Source organism: Muntiacus reevesi, chromosome 13 (genome assembly GCF_963930625.1).
Source record: "Muntiacus reevesi chromosome 13, mMunRee1.1, whole genome shotgun sequence".
NCBI lineage: Eukaryota > Metazoa > Chordata > Mammalia > Artiodactyla > Cervidae > Muntiacus > Muntiacus reevesi.
In genome coordinates this window covers 67179378-67194139 of record NC_089261.1, presented here as the reverse complement: position 1 = coordinate 67194139, position 14762 = coordinate 67179378, and the positions used below count along the sequence as shown (strand labels likewise).

The 14762-nt window shown below is 36.6% G+C and overlaps 1 protein-coding gene across 1 annotated transcript; it reads right to left on the bottom strand.

Annotated features, from left to right (window-relative positions):
• Positions 1-6144: 6144 nt before the first annotated feature.
• On the bottom strand, positions 6145-14180 carry FGB (fibrinogen beta chain). The gene is made up of 9 exons (XM_065904283.1): positions 14076-14180; positions 13824-13844; positions 10825-11016; positions 10161-10344; positions 8999-9226; positions 8355-8468; positions 7876-8001; positions 7379-7664; positions 6145-6778 (listed from the first exon to the last, which is right to left on the bottom strand). The coding sequence occupies exons 1-9, from the start codon at positions 14178-14180 to the stop codon at positions 6547-6549; spliced, it is 1488 nt and encodes a 495-aa protein (XP_065760355.1). The 3' UTR covers positions 6145-6546.
• Between the last annotated feature and the right edge of the window lie 582 nt (positions 14181-14762).

Below are 14762 nucleotides of genomic sequence, written 5' to 3'. Positions count from 1 at the left end.
TCTTTAGCTTTCATCAAGAGGCTCTTTAGTTCTTCACTTTCTGCAAGGTGGCAGGACCTTAAAGATCATGGAAGGAAATGGTATGGTAAGGAATTTGCACCTGGGGAAGAGAGGCAAATCAATCATTATCTGAGAGTTGTATGCTCTGTTTTCCATTTCCACATAGTAAAAGCAACACTTCAAGAAACAGAGGCAAGAAAATTTAAGATACCCTGCCAGCTTTGAGCTGAGAAATGGTCAGTGATCTCCCTCTTCATCAGCTCGTTGCTCAGGGTGGCTACATGTTGATTGCAACAGGGCATTCTGGAAAATATTTGCTAAATCCACCTTTGACTCTATCTGCAATAGGTCTATGACCTTAGGTTTGTATGCCTACATAAGTTCTTGCAAAACTGCATTTAAAATATCTCCTTTTAAGAGATAAAGCAAACCTAGCAAACAATTGTTTAATCTAGGTGAAGGGCATAGAGGTATTCATTAAACTGTTCTTATAATTTCTTTGTAAAACTGAAACTTGTCAAATTAAAAGTTGTTGGAAAAATAAATATAATTCAGTCAAAAGACAAAGCGAAAAAACACATCACTTGCTGTTAGGAGAGAAATGGTGCAATGGTTACTATTCAAACCAGTTAAAAGGATTTGCATAAGCGTAAGACCCAGTGTAATCACCTAGGAAATAAAATACTTGAATAGATAGTGGGTAATATCACGGTCCTGATTGCTGTCTTACATACCTAAAGAACAGTTAAAAATTCATATAAAAGATGATTCTCCTCATAGAAAATCGGGGAGAGGACCTGAAAAGAAACTCTCAAAAGAAGATAGACAAATGGTCATTAAACATTTTAAAATCTTGTAGTTGCACTAGTAATTAAATATGTGAAACTTAAAGCAATTTTCAATATTTTAATCAGCATTCACCATTAATGAAGGAGGAGAAAATAAAAATGAAAACACCTCTAATTCTATGTGTCAAAGGTAAATGGGTACAATCTTTATGGAGAGTTATTTGGCAATATTGCAATTTAAAAACCCTTAGAATGCCAAAATCCTTTATTTTCTCTAGAAATTCTGCTTCTAGGAATTTATTCTAGAAGGAAGTAGATAAAAACTAATAGATAATAAGGATTATATTTTACATGCAAAAATATGCTAATCTCAGCATTGTCCTTGTTAGAACAAGGTCAGAAAAATCTATATGCCTAATGAGAGACATTTGTTTAAAAAAAAAAACGAGTACGTGGCACATGATGGAATATCATATGGCCATTAAAAACCATATTATAGAAAAGAACATTATAGAAGAATATTAAGTAACATGAAAAATTTTCTATGACACAATGTGAAAACTTCAAGCTCTAAAACATGCACAGGATAATAACAACAACAGAAATATCAAGATATTAATTGCTTCCCTGTTAAGTGCTGAAATTATAAATGATCCTACTTTTTTCTGTATTTCACAAAACATCTAAAGTAATACGTACTACTTTCATTTTAAAACCATAATCAGGGTATTCCCTGGCTGTTCAGTGATTGTGACTCTGCACTTCAAATGCAGGGAGTGCAGGTTTGATTGATCCCTGGTCAGGGAACTAAAATCCCACTTGCGAATTTGTGTGGCCAAAAAAAAAAAAAAAGCAACAACTCACTGCTGCTCCTAAGTCACTTCAGTCGTGTCTGACTCTGTGCGACCCCATGGATGGCAGCCCACCAGGCTCCTCCGTCCATGGGATTTTTCCAGGCAAGAGTACTGGAGTGGGGTGCCATTGCCTTCTCTGCAACAACCCACAATTAATGTTAAAATAAACAGAACTTATTCCATTTCCTAGGTTTAGCCATAACACACCAACACACTGTGACCTGGTGCAGAGCTGCATGGTAGAGAAAACTGAAGGAGGGATCATCAAATCACACGGCACAGTGTGGGGGACGGATAGTGTTCAGAAGCACAGCTTCAGTTCTATGTACAAAAAGGTAGGTAGCATCTCTCATTTGTTACTACACCTCAGAAAAACTAAAAGTCCAACTAAAGAATCACCTGAGACTGATAGATACCAGAGTAGAAATAGTGGTTCTAGTATTTGGGGATCATGTTGCTAAACCCAATATTAGTATTAGTCACTCTGTCGTGTCCAACTTTTTGCGACCCCATGGACTGTAGCCCGCCAGGCTCCTCTGTCCATGGGATTCTCTAGGCAAAAATACTGGAGTGGGTTGCCATTTCCTCCTCCAGGGGACCTTCCCAACTGTACATAAAGGAGACGTCATTAATGTGCATTAGAGGATACCCCAGGTTAACCTGTTATAGAAAACTGCCCCTTGAGTCTTTGAATTCTATGCCAATTCTATACCTCTGGTTGTTTTTTTATTTAGGTTTTAAGGTGAATAACCTGGGGATATTTGTTTCCATCAACCTGATTGCGAATCTAAAGGCATTGTTGAAATGTCTATTTTTCTTGCTATCCTCAGAAGAGACTGCTTCACATCTACCCTTGATTCTCATTCTTTTCAGCTTACACTACAAATAGCTTATTATTTTTTGCAACCTATGTCTTATAATAAAGTAGTGCTGAAAAATTAAATAGAAGAAAGCTGCCATATAGGCTGCCATATAGGTTATGCAAATGATTTGCTGGTCATGATTTTTAAGCTTGATTCTAAATAGATTTATGAAGCATGGCACTTGGAAGATGTGGTTCAAATTTTGCTGTTTAAGTTATCGTGAAATTATAGGCCCACTCTCCCTAAAATTTCAAGAAGCGTAGAGCTTAGGCTCTTAAGGGTATAGCAGTGATAAAAGCTTTCATAGACATTTGTAAAAAGCAACACTTCATAGTTTTCTCTCTCCAATGGTTCTCTAATATATTTGTAGAAGGAAGGCAATAGAAAACCAAGAATAAAGATAGCTGAGCTCTCCACAGTTGGGCTTCCTGCTTACTTTCCCTGTTCAAAGGAAAGAGGCGACACCATCTTGCAATAGAGGCTTCATAGACAACTGGGCTTCTCCAGTGACAGTCAGCATTTGATGCCCCATATCTCTTGGTGCTTCTGGTTGCCAATGGTCAGCCTGGTGATGGTGATGAAATGGGAGAAATTAATCTGTAAATGAGGGAGGGTTTCCTTTAACAGTTGAAGGGTACCATCTGGCATGATTCCAAAGACTTGTAGTGTTTTTAATGTGGGAATCTCTCCAAGTTCAAGTAAAGTTTCAGGTATTATGTCATAGCACTGACTGAGTGATAGGTGTTGGAGGTAGCTGAGTTGGTAAAATTCTAGAAAGCAGTCATTTTCAGCATGACACTATTGCTCAAGTCTAGGTGGACAAGATTGGGGCATCTTCCAACCAAGGTAGAGACATCTGGTCTCTGCAGCCAAACTGGGTCTTAAACATAGGCAGTGGTTATCTGTGAAGTCACGTAATCTCAAAGATGACCTCTTTCTCTAAATATTGCCTCATAGTCACCACCTGAGTGGAAAAAGTGCTAGATAAGAAAGAATGGAGTCTCTGGAGAATGCAAACATAGCCTGACTCAGTTGTTATGAAGTCCAGCCACTGATCAGAATCTGTTGGGGTCATTTATTTAAAAATATGTATTTTTACAATCTTCCCATGTAGAGACTCTGATGCAATAAACCTATTGAGACCAGGAACTCTGTGTTTTAAATAAGTTCTGCAGGTTTAGATGATCATTGTACATGATATTTGGTGTGCAATGGTTAAACAGAAATGTTGGCTCGACCCTGTGATTTGTGGTATGTTAGATAATCCATGTTTTTTCCCCACGTATGTTCATCTTAAAAAAACAAGGCTTTAGTTATATTAGTTACCTGTTTTTCCTTGGTTCCTAAATACAGAGGAAAGGGAAGTTTACATCCCAACTGCATATATCCCTCATAGTTCTAATGAACTATATGTGCTGTGCTGGGTTTAGTCACTCAGTTGTGTCCTACTCTTTGTGACCCCATGGACTGTAGCTCGCCCGGCTCCTCTGCCCATGGGGATTCTCCAGGCTAGAATACAATACTGGAGTGAGTTACCATGCCCTCCTCAATTTGTTTTATACAAACTAAGACTTTCAGTCTTAATTGTATAAGAAATATGTTATAGTTCTCATGCCAAAGTATGAGATTATTAATTTCAACTCAATTTTTATTATCTTCATAAAAGTCATGAGCTTTTTAGATACTGTTTTATATACTCTAACTAGTGGACACTACCTTTTGACTGTATTTAAAATTTTAAAGCTTGAATGGGCAAAAATCAAATATGTAACATTTCTTACCAAATGATACCTTAAGAATGCTTACTTCTTTCTAGATAGATATTACATATTACCTAGGTGTGATCTCTGTGTTTCTGATACTTGTACATTAACTAAGAATTGACCACAGGATTATCTACTTTAGTGGGTTTTAGTCTGTGGCTTTACTTTAAACTCTAGGAATTCACTCAGTCCTGAGTGCATAAGGGGATTGAGCAAAGGTCTGAGGGATATTGCACCTCCCCATCCCTTATTCCGTGGGTTTTTGCTATACTCAATCTTGCTTAAATAGGTCTACTTTCAAGTATTTTGCATGTTGAATTTCTATGTATGCCTTTTTTTTTTTTGGAAAATGTGTTCTACATTATAAAAGGTCTATCCAAGATCTTAAAGAAAATCCTAAAGGAAATCAGCCCCAAATATTCATTGGAAGGACTGATGTTTAAGTTGAATCTACAATACTTTGGCCACCTAATTTGAAGATCTGACTCACTGGAAAAGACCCTGATGCTGGAAAAGATTGAGGGCAGGAGGAGAAGGGGACAACAGAGGACGAGATGGTTGGATGGCATCACTGAATCAATGGACATGGGTTTGAGCAAACTCTAGGAGATAGTGAAGGACAGGGAAGCCTGGTGAGCTACAATCCACTGGGTCACACAGAGTCAGATGTGACTTAACAACTGAACAGCAAGATCTTAATAATACAAGACATATATATTTTAATATATATAAATTTATATATTATATAATATTTATAAATGTATAAAAATCAGACTTTCTGACAGATGATTCTGGAATCAAAGGTTAATAAGAGCTTATTACTAGTAAAGGAGAAAGATAAGTAGACCTAACAAATGGCATGTAAAGTAAGCCTTGAAAATGAACAGCAATTTGTCAGATGGTATTGGAGGAAAGATGCTGTTGACAACCAGAGCATAATATAAATGGGCCTCACCTCTACTGGAATGGTGAAAAATTCACTGTGACAGGAATGTAGATGTACGGTGAAGGGAGACAGGGGCAGAAGACAGTGCTGGGAGTGTAACAAACCATTTTCACTCCCAGCTAAGAAGCCTGGATTTTAACACTTAGATAACAACAAGCTAACATTAAGAAGGAAAGTAACTTGGTCAGAATTTTCTATGTTTAGCACAATTTTCTATTTTTAGTACACTCAATATACTCTGTTACATTAATTTATTATAACAGTGACAGCGTGAATATAGGTAGGGATGGGGCAGAACTTATGGAGGGAAACCAGATAAAAGGTAAAGTTGGCTATGATGAGGAGTTAAGAGAGTGATGGCATTGCCATGACAGAAATGAACATTTGCTTAGATGCAGAGATGAAGAAGATGGGCTTCAGGACAATGCTTCCATGAAAATCAGTGGCAATGACACTGCAAGAGGGAAGTAAGACTGAGGGTCAGAGGGTCGTCCCAGGGTAGATGGAGAATACAAAGTGAAAGAAAATTTGAGTTGACATACTCATTTCCCAAGAAGGGGAAAGAAGAGAAATCCACTTCTGTTTTAGTTCTGCTGTGACCGTGGGAGAAACAAAAACCCAATTGAGGCCAGTAGGCCTCGTTTCCAGGGGCAAATGCTGCTTGTTACCTCACTGTTTCCCTCAGTAAACAAACGGAGACGTGACTGTGGCTGTGCTCTTGGTCTGTGTGATCCACAAGCCTACGTCCCTGCAGCGCAGTGACTTTCCCTGAAGCAGAGTGAAATGCTGAACCTTCAGGGCGTCACTGTCAGCTCATTAGCTACTTGAGGTTGAGAATGCTTCTCTTTGCTCACAGGTTAAAAGCCTAACTCAGTGACCATGTGGATTACAAAATAAGACAACATTAATTTTTTGTAATATAAACCAGTTTAATGAATAAATCTTTTTGTGTTTTCTGTGATAGATGTTACATAAATAAAGAGAGGTTCAAAGTGGATTTTAAACACATGATTTTACTTCACCTCAATTTCTCTTCCTAATTTGAAACTTTTCACAATCCACTGGAATGGAAATTATGAACACTGCGTGTCCACAATCATCCTTTTAGTTACTTCTTGGTATGCAATAGCAATGACAAATATGAAAGAAAACCATGTGCTGTTTTTAATGTTATTTGTCCTAAAAACTTTCTGAAAACTCACAGCATCTACATTTTGATAGCTTTAGAGAGATATAAGGTATGAAAAAAAAATTCTGATAACATGATATACAAAGCTGTCATTATGTGTGGAAGAATAATAATCTGTGTGTGTGTGTGGAGGGGGGGTGGTACTACTGCTCCGGGAAGTAAGGCCTGATCTTCATGGACATCTTCTTCATTGAGTACCAGGAGCCCTGCCAGTTCATCCACACCACTCCATCATCCGTGCCGTGCTTCGCCATGTCCCAGCTGTACGCCCCACCCCAGTAGTATCTGCCGTTGGGATTGGCTGCGTGACACCTGTTATACCACCATCCGCCACCGTCTTCTTTAGAACACTGCTTTCTGGGATCTGTAGTTTTCCTGAAAGGAAATGTGTTTGGAGTTATTACAACTGCCGTGCTCTCAAGTTAATTCTTTGCGAAGCCCACAGAGGAGTGCTGGGTGCAAGACTCCTTCCCTCTGATTCTATATGTAAAGTCACAATAATGCACCAAGGGTTTCCTGTGCCCTATAGCAAGAAAGGGAGATAATTGGGCCATGTGGCAAATTCATCAATATTCATTACGTTATCCTGAAATGATAGCTTTCAGATCTCTTAGTGTTACAGATTCTTGGGAAACAAAATGGAGGTTTCAAAAGACACAGTCCATGATGGAGATACAGAAATCTATCAAGTACTCACTACTTAGTAACTGTGCTCAAATTACAGTTGTATCTTTTATGGTTATGTAATGTTGGGTAAATCACTTACTCTTGCTACTCTTCATTTGTAAAATGAGGATAGCAGTGGTAACCTTGAAGCTGAAGTGCTTTAGAGTGACCCAGGAAAAGCTTGGTACAGTGGTTGGCACACAGGAACCACTCGGGAAACGAGAGTCGCTAATGATCCTTCTGTCGTTAATGACTCGGGCAGCAGCATGAGCCTCGGCCCTGAAGGCGGGAGGGGGCAGCGGCACCTACCAGCCATCGTTGTCTCTGTCGTACGTGCTGAAGAACATGCTGTTGTGGATAGTCATGGTCCGGTTCTCCCCCACCAGCTGAGAAGCCCCTTCAATGAGGGCGTTGCCTGCTGTTCCTTTGTATTTGCTCACTGACAGCTGATACTTGTTGGCCTCGTTCTGCACAGTAAATCCTTCATAGAGTGCCGTCACCTTATCGCCTTTCCAGTCCTCCATTTCAATCAAAAGCTTTGTGGGTCCCATGTTGGTAAGCTGGCTAATTTTGTCATTTCCAAGCCAATATTCACCTAAAGGAAAAAGAAAAGAAAATCTCACCACAAATAAAACCTTTGAAAGCAAAAAGTTGCCTTTCCCCTCTTATCATTAGCTTTTATGCTCCTTCTGTAAATTCTTCTTAACCTCCTAAAATTCCTAAAAGCAGCCTACCAGCACTATATTTTTTAAATGGAAAAAAAATCTAAATAAAGAATGATCTTATTTTGTACTCCCAGTTGTTACCTGGTACACCACAGTATTTCTTCCCTTCTGCATTGGTTGCAATGTTTCCAAATCCTTGTTTATATGGGTCCCATTTCCTGCCAAAGTCAACACTACCATCTTGACGGTTCTGAATTACTGTCCACCCTTTGGTTGAAAGAAAAAAAATAGCACATATTAACCACTAACAAATAATGCCCCTTTGGGGGCAATGTCTGACTTCCTTGTCCATTTAATTTATGCCCACTGATATTTAGTGCCCTTAAATAGATATAATAAGGAAATAAATGTGAAAGGAAAACTTGCAAAATCTTTGGAAACTGCAAGTGCTTTATCTTTTACCAAAAACTGTGAATCAGAAATATTTTATAACTTCTAAAATATCATATTGAATTCCAAATCAAATGGCTTGTTGTTTTGTTAAGCTAGGTTTTATTTCCTGGCATTTTATGGTATCAAAATAATTTCAGCATAATAGTCAAAAGCTATCAAACATGTACCTCCTTTTTCCGTTTTCATATCACAGTATACTCTATATGGTTTGCTAGAATCCTCAGGCTGAATAAGATACATTTCAGATGTTTCACCTCCATTCCTGATGATTTCCTCACATTCTGCAATCATAAGAGAACAAATTATATTTAGAGACTACAACATCATTACTTTGTATTTAGTCACCAAGTTTGTAAGATAATTGATTACTAAGGAATGTTTTATTTTAGACATTTGAGGATAAATGTTATAGAAACTGAAGCTTCCTCTTACTAAAAATTACACTCGGTTTCAAGAAATCCTATCTTCCAAGGGAGTGAAAAAGCTCTTCTCCACCTTTTGTGCCCTGATATCCATAAACCATAAACTTCCAGAACACATGTGATGGAGAAATCCCTGCATCTATCCATGGTTCCCATCTATTCAAGCAAGCATGTACATTACACCCATTGAGCTACTAGCATCATTACACTGCTTCCTACTCTTCAAAAACTGGCAAGTGCATTAGGTATGCTGGGGATATCTTCATGATGTACTGAGATGTACTTTTAGGATCCGTTGGGGAAAATCCACTGAACTTGTTTTAGTTCTCTTATTTTTAGAGAGTATGAATTCTTCTGTAACCTTCTAGAAATATGTTTTAAGTAGTTACCTTTGCCAGACACCACAGGAATATTGCAAGTGACAGTACATGGGGTGCGGCAGTAATCCATCTGAGTTGAGACATCCGATTCTAATTTTTGTATTTTGCTTCTCAAATTTTCCAGAATTGCACGGAGCACACGAAGCTTAGTTGGGATATTACTGTTCACAGTCTCATCTATATATAACTGGTGCTTTTCCAGATATGAGGAGTACTCGTTTACTACATTTTCATTATCTGGAAAAATGAAATTGTGTAGGAATGGTTAGCATCTTCTCTTGACAAAAAAACTAAATGTATTCAACTATACAATCATGATTTTGATTTTGAGAATAAACTAGACTCGGGCATTGGGCAGTCATGATATGTAGTTGTACTTAGGGAAAATTATTTGGTCCATGGCATACATAAATTAACATGTAGTCTAGTCACTACACTAGTAATTTACCTTAGATTAAGGTAAAAATTAAGCCTAATGATATATTCAATAAGTTGTTTATTTATTTCTTTGATAAGGAAAAGAGGAGAAAGCAGTACTTAGGCTTTCTATCTCAGAAGTTCAACATCTTATGGAGTAGATACACTTGATTTACTTATCCATCTCTCATAACTGCAGCAGAAATACAAAAGACATATATAAGAGAAATGCCATGATTCCTTGGAAAAAATGTCCAGATTTGGGTAGGCTACTCCCTGAGACACCTATGCCTGGTTCACTCACTAGTTGATTCCTAACCACCAAGTTAATAGCACTCAAAATTCAGGTCTCAAGTTTCAAATGATGGGATCATTATTTGCAATTCAACTGAAGATATCATAACACATATATTTAAAATGTTAAAGGTTAAATCTATAAATGCTAAAATTTCACTCTGTGAATATATTGTCTTCAGAGTCATAAGTTTCTTATAGAATAAAAATAAGGACTCACAGTGAAAATTTTCCCAGAAAATCATCCTGCTGACACCAGACTGGGAGTTAGAGTTGAACAGTGCTTATGTAACAAGCTGCAGGTGAAGATGCCTAAGTGATGACCTTGGGGTAATCAGGCTCATACTGAACTACCCAGGCTCCTCTAGAGACCTGATCTTCTCAGAACTGTGTGTTCCCATGGCACTCTGACAGTTTCAATTTTGTAACAGAATCAAACAGAAACCACAAGGATATCTACCTTTTACTTGATTCTGCCTTTCTTTCCACATGTTTTTTAGCAGAGTTATATACTGAAAGGTGGACGAAGAGGTCTGGGCAACAGACTCCACATTATTATGTAAATCTTCTACACTCTTTCGGATTGGTCTTTCCTGTTTTACCAAAGTATCTTGCAACTGACAACCTGTAGGACACAACACACCCTATATACAAAGAAAATAGCCAACATCAGATGTAGGGTTGAGGTATTTGCAAAACAAGCACATAGTGAAAATTCAATGATATCTTTCACCAATATAAAAACTTGCAATTTGATTTTCTTTATATAAGACCAGAAGTTCTAGACTCACCATTATAATTCTCTGAAGATTAAAAATAATCCTTACCACAGGACAAATGTAATTAGGTATGAAAGTATTACCACCTGAACAGACAAAGTGGGCAAGTACAAAGGAGAGGCAACACCCTGTGTCCTGAATTGTAATCTTGGTTACAGACCAAAGAAAACTAGAAAAGCGCCCTCAACCCAAGGCCCAGTAAGTTTATATTCTGTATTTACATCCAGAAGAAACAAACAAAATGACAATGATGGTAATGTGGGTCAGTGCTTCATCAGGAAGACATAAATATGGGTTTTCTCCACAGGGGAGGCCCACCGCAAACAGAGCCACCCGTGTACCCACCAGGTCCGGGTCAGCGTGCAGGCAGCCATCAGCATCAGGGGGCTTTCTCTCCACTTTCTTCTGGCCCAGAGCTGATTTGGGGGGCCGAGCCCGATAGCCACCTCCGCTGATGGGAGGGGGTACAGGTCTCAGGCTGGGAGCCTCTTCCCTCCTCTTGTCATAGGGCCGATGACCACGGGCATCCAAATGTAACTTCAGGGGACCAGGCAGAAATAAAATGAAGAGTGTTGTGGAAAACTTGAGATGTAGTATTCCAACAGTTTCATTTTATAACATAGGTTATTAAATGATGATTTGCTTAAGGACCATTAACTGACTAGCTATTGTTGGCAAATCAATAGGTTCCTCAGGTCTCTTTAGTAAGAGCAGACAGAAAAACAGTGCAAAGAGATATTGTACCCGGAGGAGTTTTAAAAAGAGTCCTTAAAAAAAGCTGCATCTTCCCCTGACATTTGGAAGGCGGGGAGGGAGCGCTCTCCTCAGGTGAAGGGGGGCCCTGTCCTCGCTTCCTTGCTTTCCACCCCGAGTTTCTTCTGTAAACTCTTTGATGTTTAACATGATAATTAAAGGGGAGAGAAAACAGGAGGAAAAAAAAAAAAAAGCTGCATCAGATAATGAATAGTAATGAACTCAGATTCCTGAAATCTATACATTAGAACACACAAAATACTATGAAATCTATACTGTCGGAAGGAATAAATGTTCTCAAGTCACTTGAATTACTAAATTCCAGTAATTATTTTTCACTTTTAATTTTTATGAATTGATTAATTTCTCTAGCTCTTAGTTAATAATAATACTTAAGTGGCAATATGGATTTATTAAAAACAAATGTATTTGTAATAAGACAACAATTGACTCTAACACGTTTGTAAAGGAATAAGGTATTCTGGAGCCAGACTGCTTGGTTTCAAGTCTTGACCCACACCGCTTTCTAGTTCTAAAGATTGTGGGCGAGTTACTTTATCTCTAAAATAAAGGTAGTCATAATATCTGCTTATATAGATGATTTTAAGGATTAAATGACTTACTGCATGTGACACCCTTAGAAGAGTGCCTGGCACATATTAAGTTCTCATTATTATCTTTGTTGCAATCACATGTAACAGTAACAGATACTATAGCGTAAGTGGGCTTTTCCACTATTAACTCCAATCTTGTCTTCTATTAACAAAATTGTCAAGTCATTCTCATGAAATTTCTTACATGATTTCTTTATCAAATGCCATGATTTTCTCATTTAAGATAATTATTTCATTTAAATAATTCTTAGGTTATATGCATTGCAATTAAATTATTTGCTAATTAAAAAATATAACATTAAAAGATAGTGAAGTGAAAAATATGCAATACAATGCAAAAGTGCTGGCTTGGATTAACTTTATTATCATCGTATGGTCTTTGTCAGTAATTACACCTTTCAGGTGGAGAAGGAAATGGCAACCCACTCCGGTATTCTAGCCTGGAGAATTCTATGGACAGAGGAGCCTGGCAGGCTACAGTCCATGGGGTCGCAGAGTCAGACACAACTTAACAACTAAACCACCACCACCACCACCACCACACCTTTCATCTTCAGAGTTTAATTAAAACTTAACAAAGGACTAGATTTGCACCAGAGACTAAGCTCTCTAGCTATCTGCTGGGTCTAGAGGTTATTGAATGACTCTATTTGGAATTCTACTATCATTTATTCAGTAAGAAACAATACATTTAGTAGGAGAGTGCTAGGCTTTAAACCTAGGCAGATTGGTTCCAGATTCCCCTGCTTAACTTCTGAAATTAAACTACAGTATGTAAAAAAAATTAAAAAAATAAAGCAAAAAAATTAAAAATAAATAAATAAATAAAGTAAAAGCACCCAGGAAAAAATAAATAAATAAATAAACTACAGTATGTTATGTGTAATTGCAATAAAAATAATAACGTATGAAGATTTGTAGGAAATATATATTGTTTCGAAGACATAGTCCTAGTCAGAGGAATTTTATGAAATGTGATTCATCTGTTTATTACAAATCAAATTATAACAGAAGAAAAGTACTTTCTTTTTATTTCAGAGTATCATTAGAGAGGTAGCAAAGGTGATCTAGCTTTACTAGAGAAAAGGAAATGAAAAATGTTTAAAAGAAATTATATGGATATTTAGGTTTATGAAGACCACTTATTGAAATAACTAAAACTAGAAAATCCAGTTGGAAGGATAAATAAGTAAACTATCTCTGTGTAGATTAGTCAGTGAGCAGGAATGTAAAAGTGCTTAGCCTACTGCTTTATAAAAGTTGACTCTTATACATTCTTTACATTTTTCTTACCTAACTCATTTAACCATATAACTATCTTTTTATATGCATACTTTGATAATTAGAAGGAGCTATATATTATTTCAGGAGCTATATATTAGGTTCCAGTTAAATTCAACAAATGATCCAAAATGAATCACTTCATTTAATTACTTCATTCACTGTGTACTTTTATTTTTAGTGTGGCAGATACCATGTTATATACAAGTAATTAAATCAGGAGTCATCTGATAATAAAGTTTAAATTTTTAAAATGCCATTTTTCTAAATGTATTTTTGTATTTTGACATCTTCAAACCAGTAGGAGTGATACTTGAGGCAAAACTGTTCTATGAATGAATAAACTAATGGAGTGCTATATTTCATAACCATTAACAATAACAATATATATATATTTCTCAATAAAAAAAGAACAATTTTTAATCTTCTATCACAGAACGTGATCTATTTTACTTTTAGATTTAGTTCACAATTTTCATTTACCAATAGCCAACAATTTCAGGAGCTATATATTACCTTCCTTCACCAAAGAGCTACCCAGCAATTACACCTTTTTTTCTTTTAAAATACTGCTCTTTTATTTTATAGTCTGTGAAATTTTCAAGTTTTTGTTCTCAGATTGTAATAACAAATTGCTAGAACTAAATGAAAATCATACTACTCAGGACAACAACAATCAAGAAAAACACAACTTACCTTAGCTCTGTCATCTTCTACCTGGGAAAATAAAGGTGATAAACCAGAAAATGAGAAATTATTATTTTTTTTTTTATGTAAGAAATACTATACAACATTCTTTAAATAAAATAGGTCCTAGAAATTAACAATTTAATTTCATAACTAAAATCAATGCTATTTTCATTAAAATAAACATTCAGATACGATTATGATTTGGTTATATTTCATATTAATAGTATTAGTAAGAATATAATAATATGTAAAAGTCACCTCGTCATAGTCAGTAGAATGTTGGGCCTGAACTATAAAAGCACACAAAAGTAGCAGTAATAGATGTTTCATGGTTTTAAATTTCTGGAAGTTCCAAGAAATCATCCTTTGCTTTGGACTTAACTGAGAGATCTTCAACCCTATATATACCTGAATCCTCTGTTAGCTATCCCTTTTCAAGTGGTTACCTTCCTTAGTTAACATTTAATTTTTTGGTTCACTTGTTGACTGAACCATTTTATCCCTTAAGCAACATCTTCCCAGCAAGACTTATTTACTTGTCATACAATTGTTCTCTATTGGCCAAGTTTAGTAACACCAAAGTTCCTTAGTTCATTTAATTGGACAATATGATGGGAAATTGGGACATTCCTAAAAGAGCTGTGTATTACATTTCCTGTAAATTAATGTGGATGCTACACAGGCTCCCAAAGAATGTGTGAAGAAAAAAGTACTTTTAATCTGAGCACAAAATGAACCTACTTACAAGGCACCCAGTAACACTGTGAACTCACTAAAGATTTACCATAAATGTTGTTTGTAGGTAACCCTGTAATTTAGTTTTTGAAAAGGCCACTAAACTCAATAATTACATTACCATATGTTCATCTTATCTTTCAGACATTAATCAGAATAGCAAAATTAATATTCATGCCTTATGCTACGATAGACAAACATCAAAAAGAA

Coding starts and splice junctions, on each gene's coding strand:
- FGB (XM_065904283.1), bottom strand. CDS start 14,180: ATGATTTCTTGGAACTTCCAGAAATTTAAAACCATGAAACATCTATTA. Junction 13,845..14,075: donor ATTCTACTGACTATGACGAG/GTGACTTTTACA, acceptor TTATTTTCCCAG/GTAGAAGATGACAGAGCTAA. Junction 6,779..7,378: donor GACAGAGACAACGATGGCTG/GTAGGTGCCGCT, acceptor ATTTCCTTTCAG/GAAAACTACAGATCCCAGAA.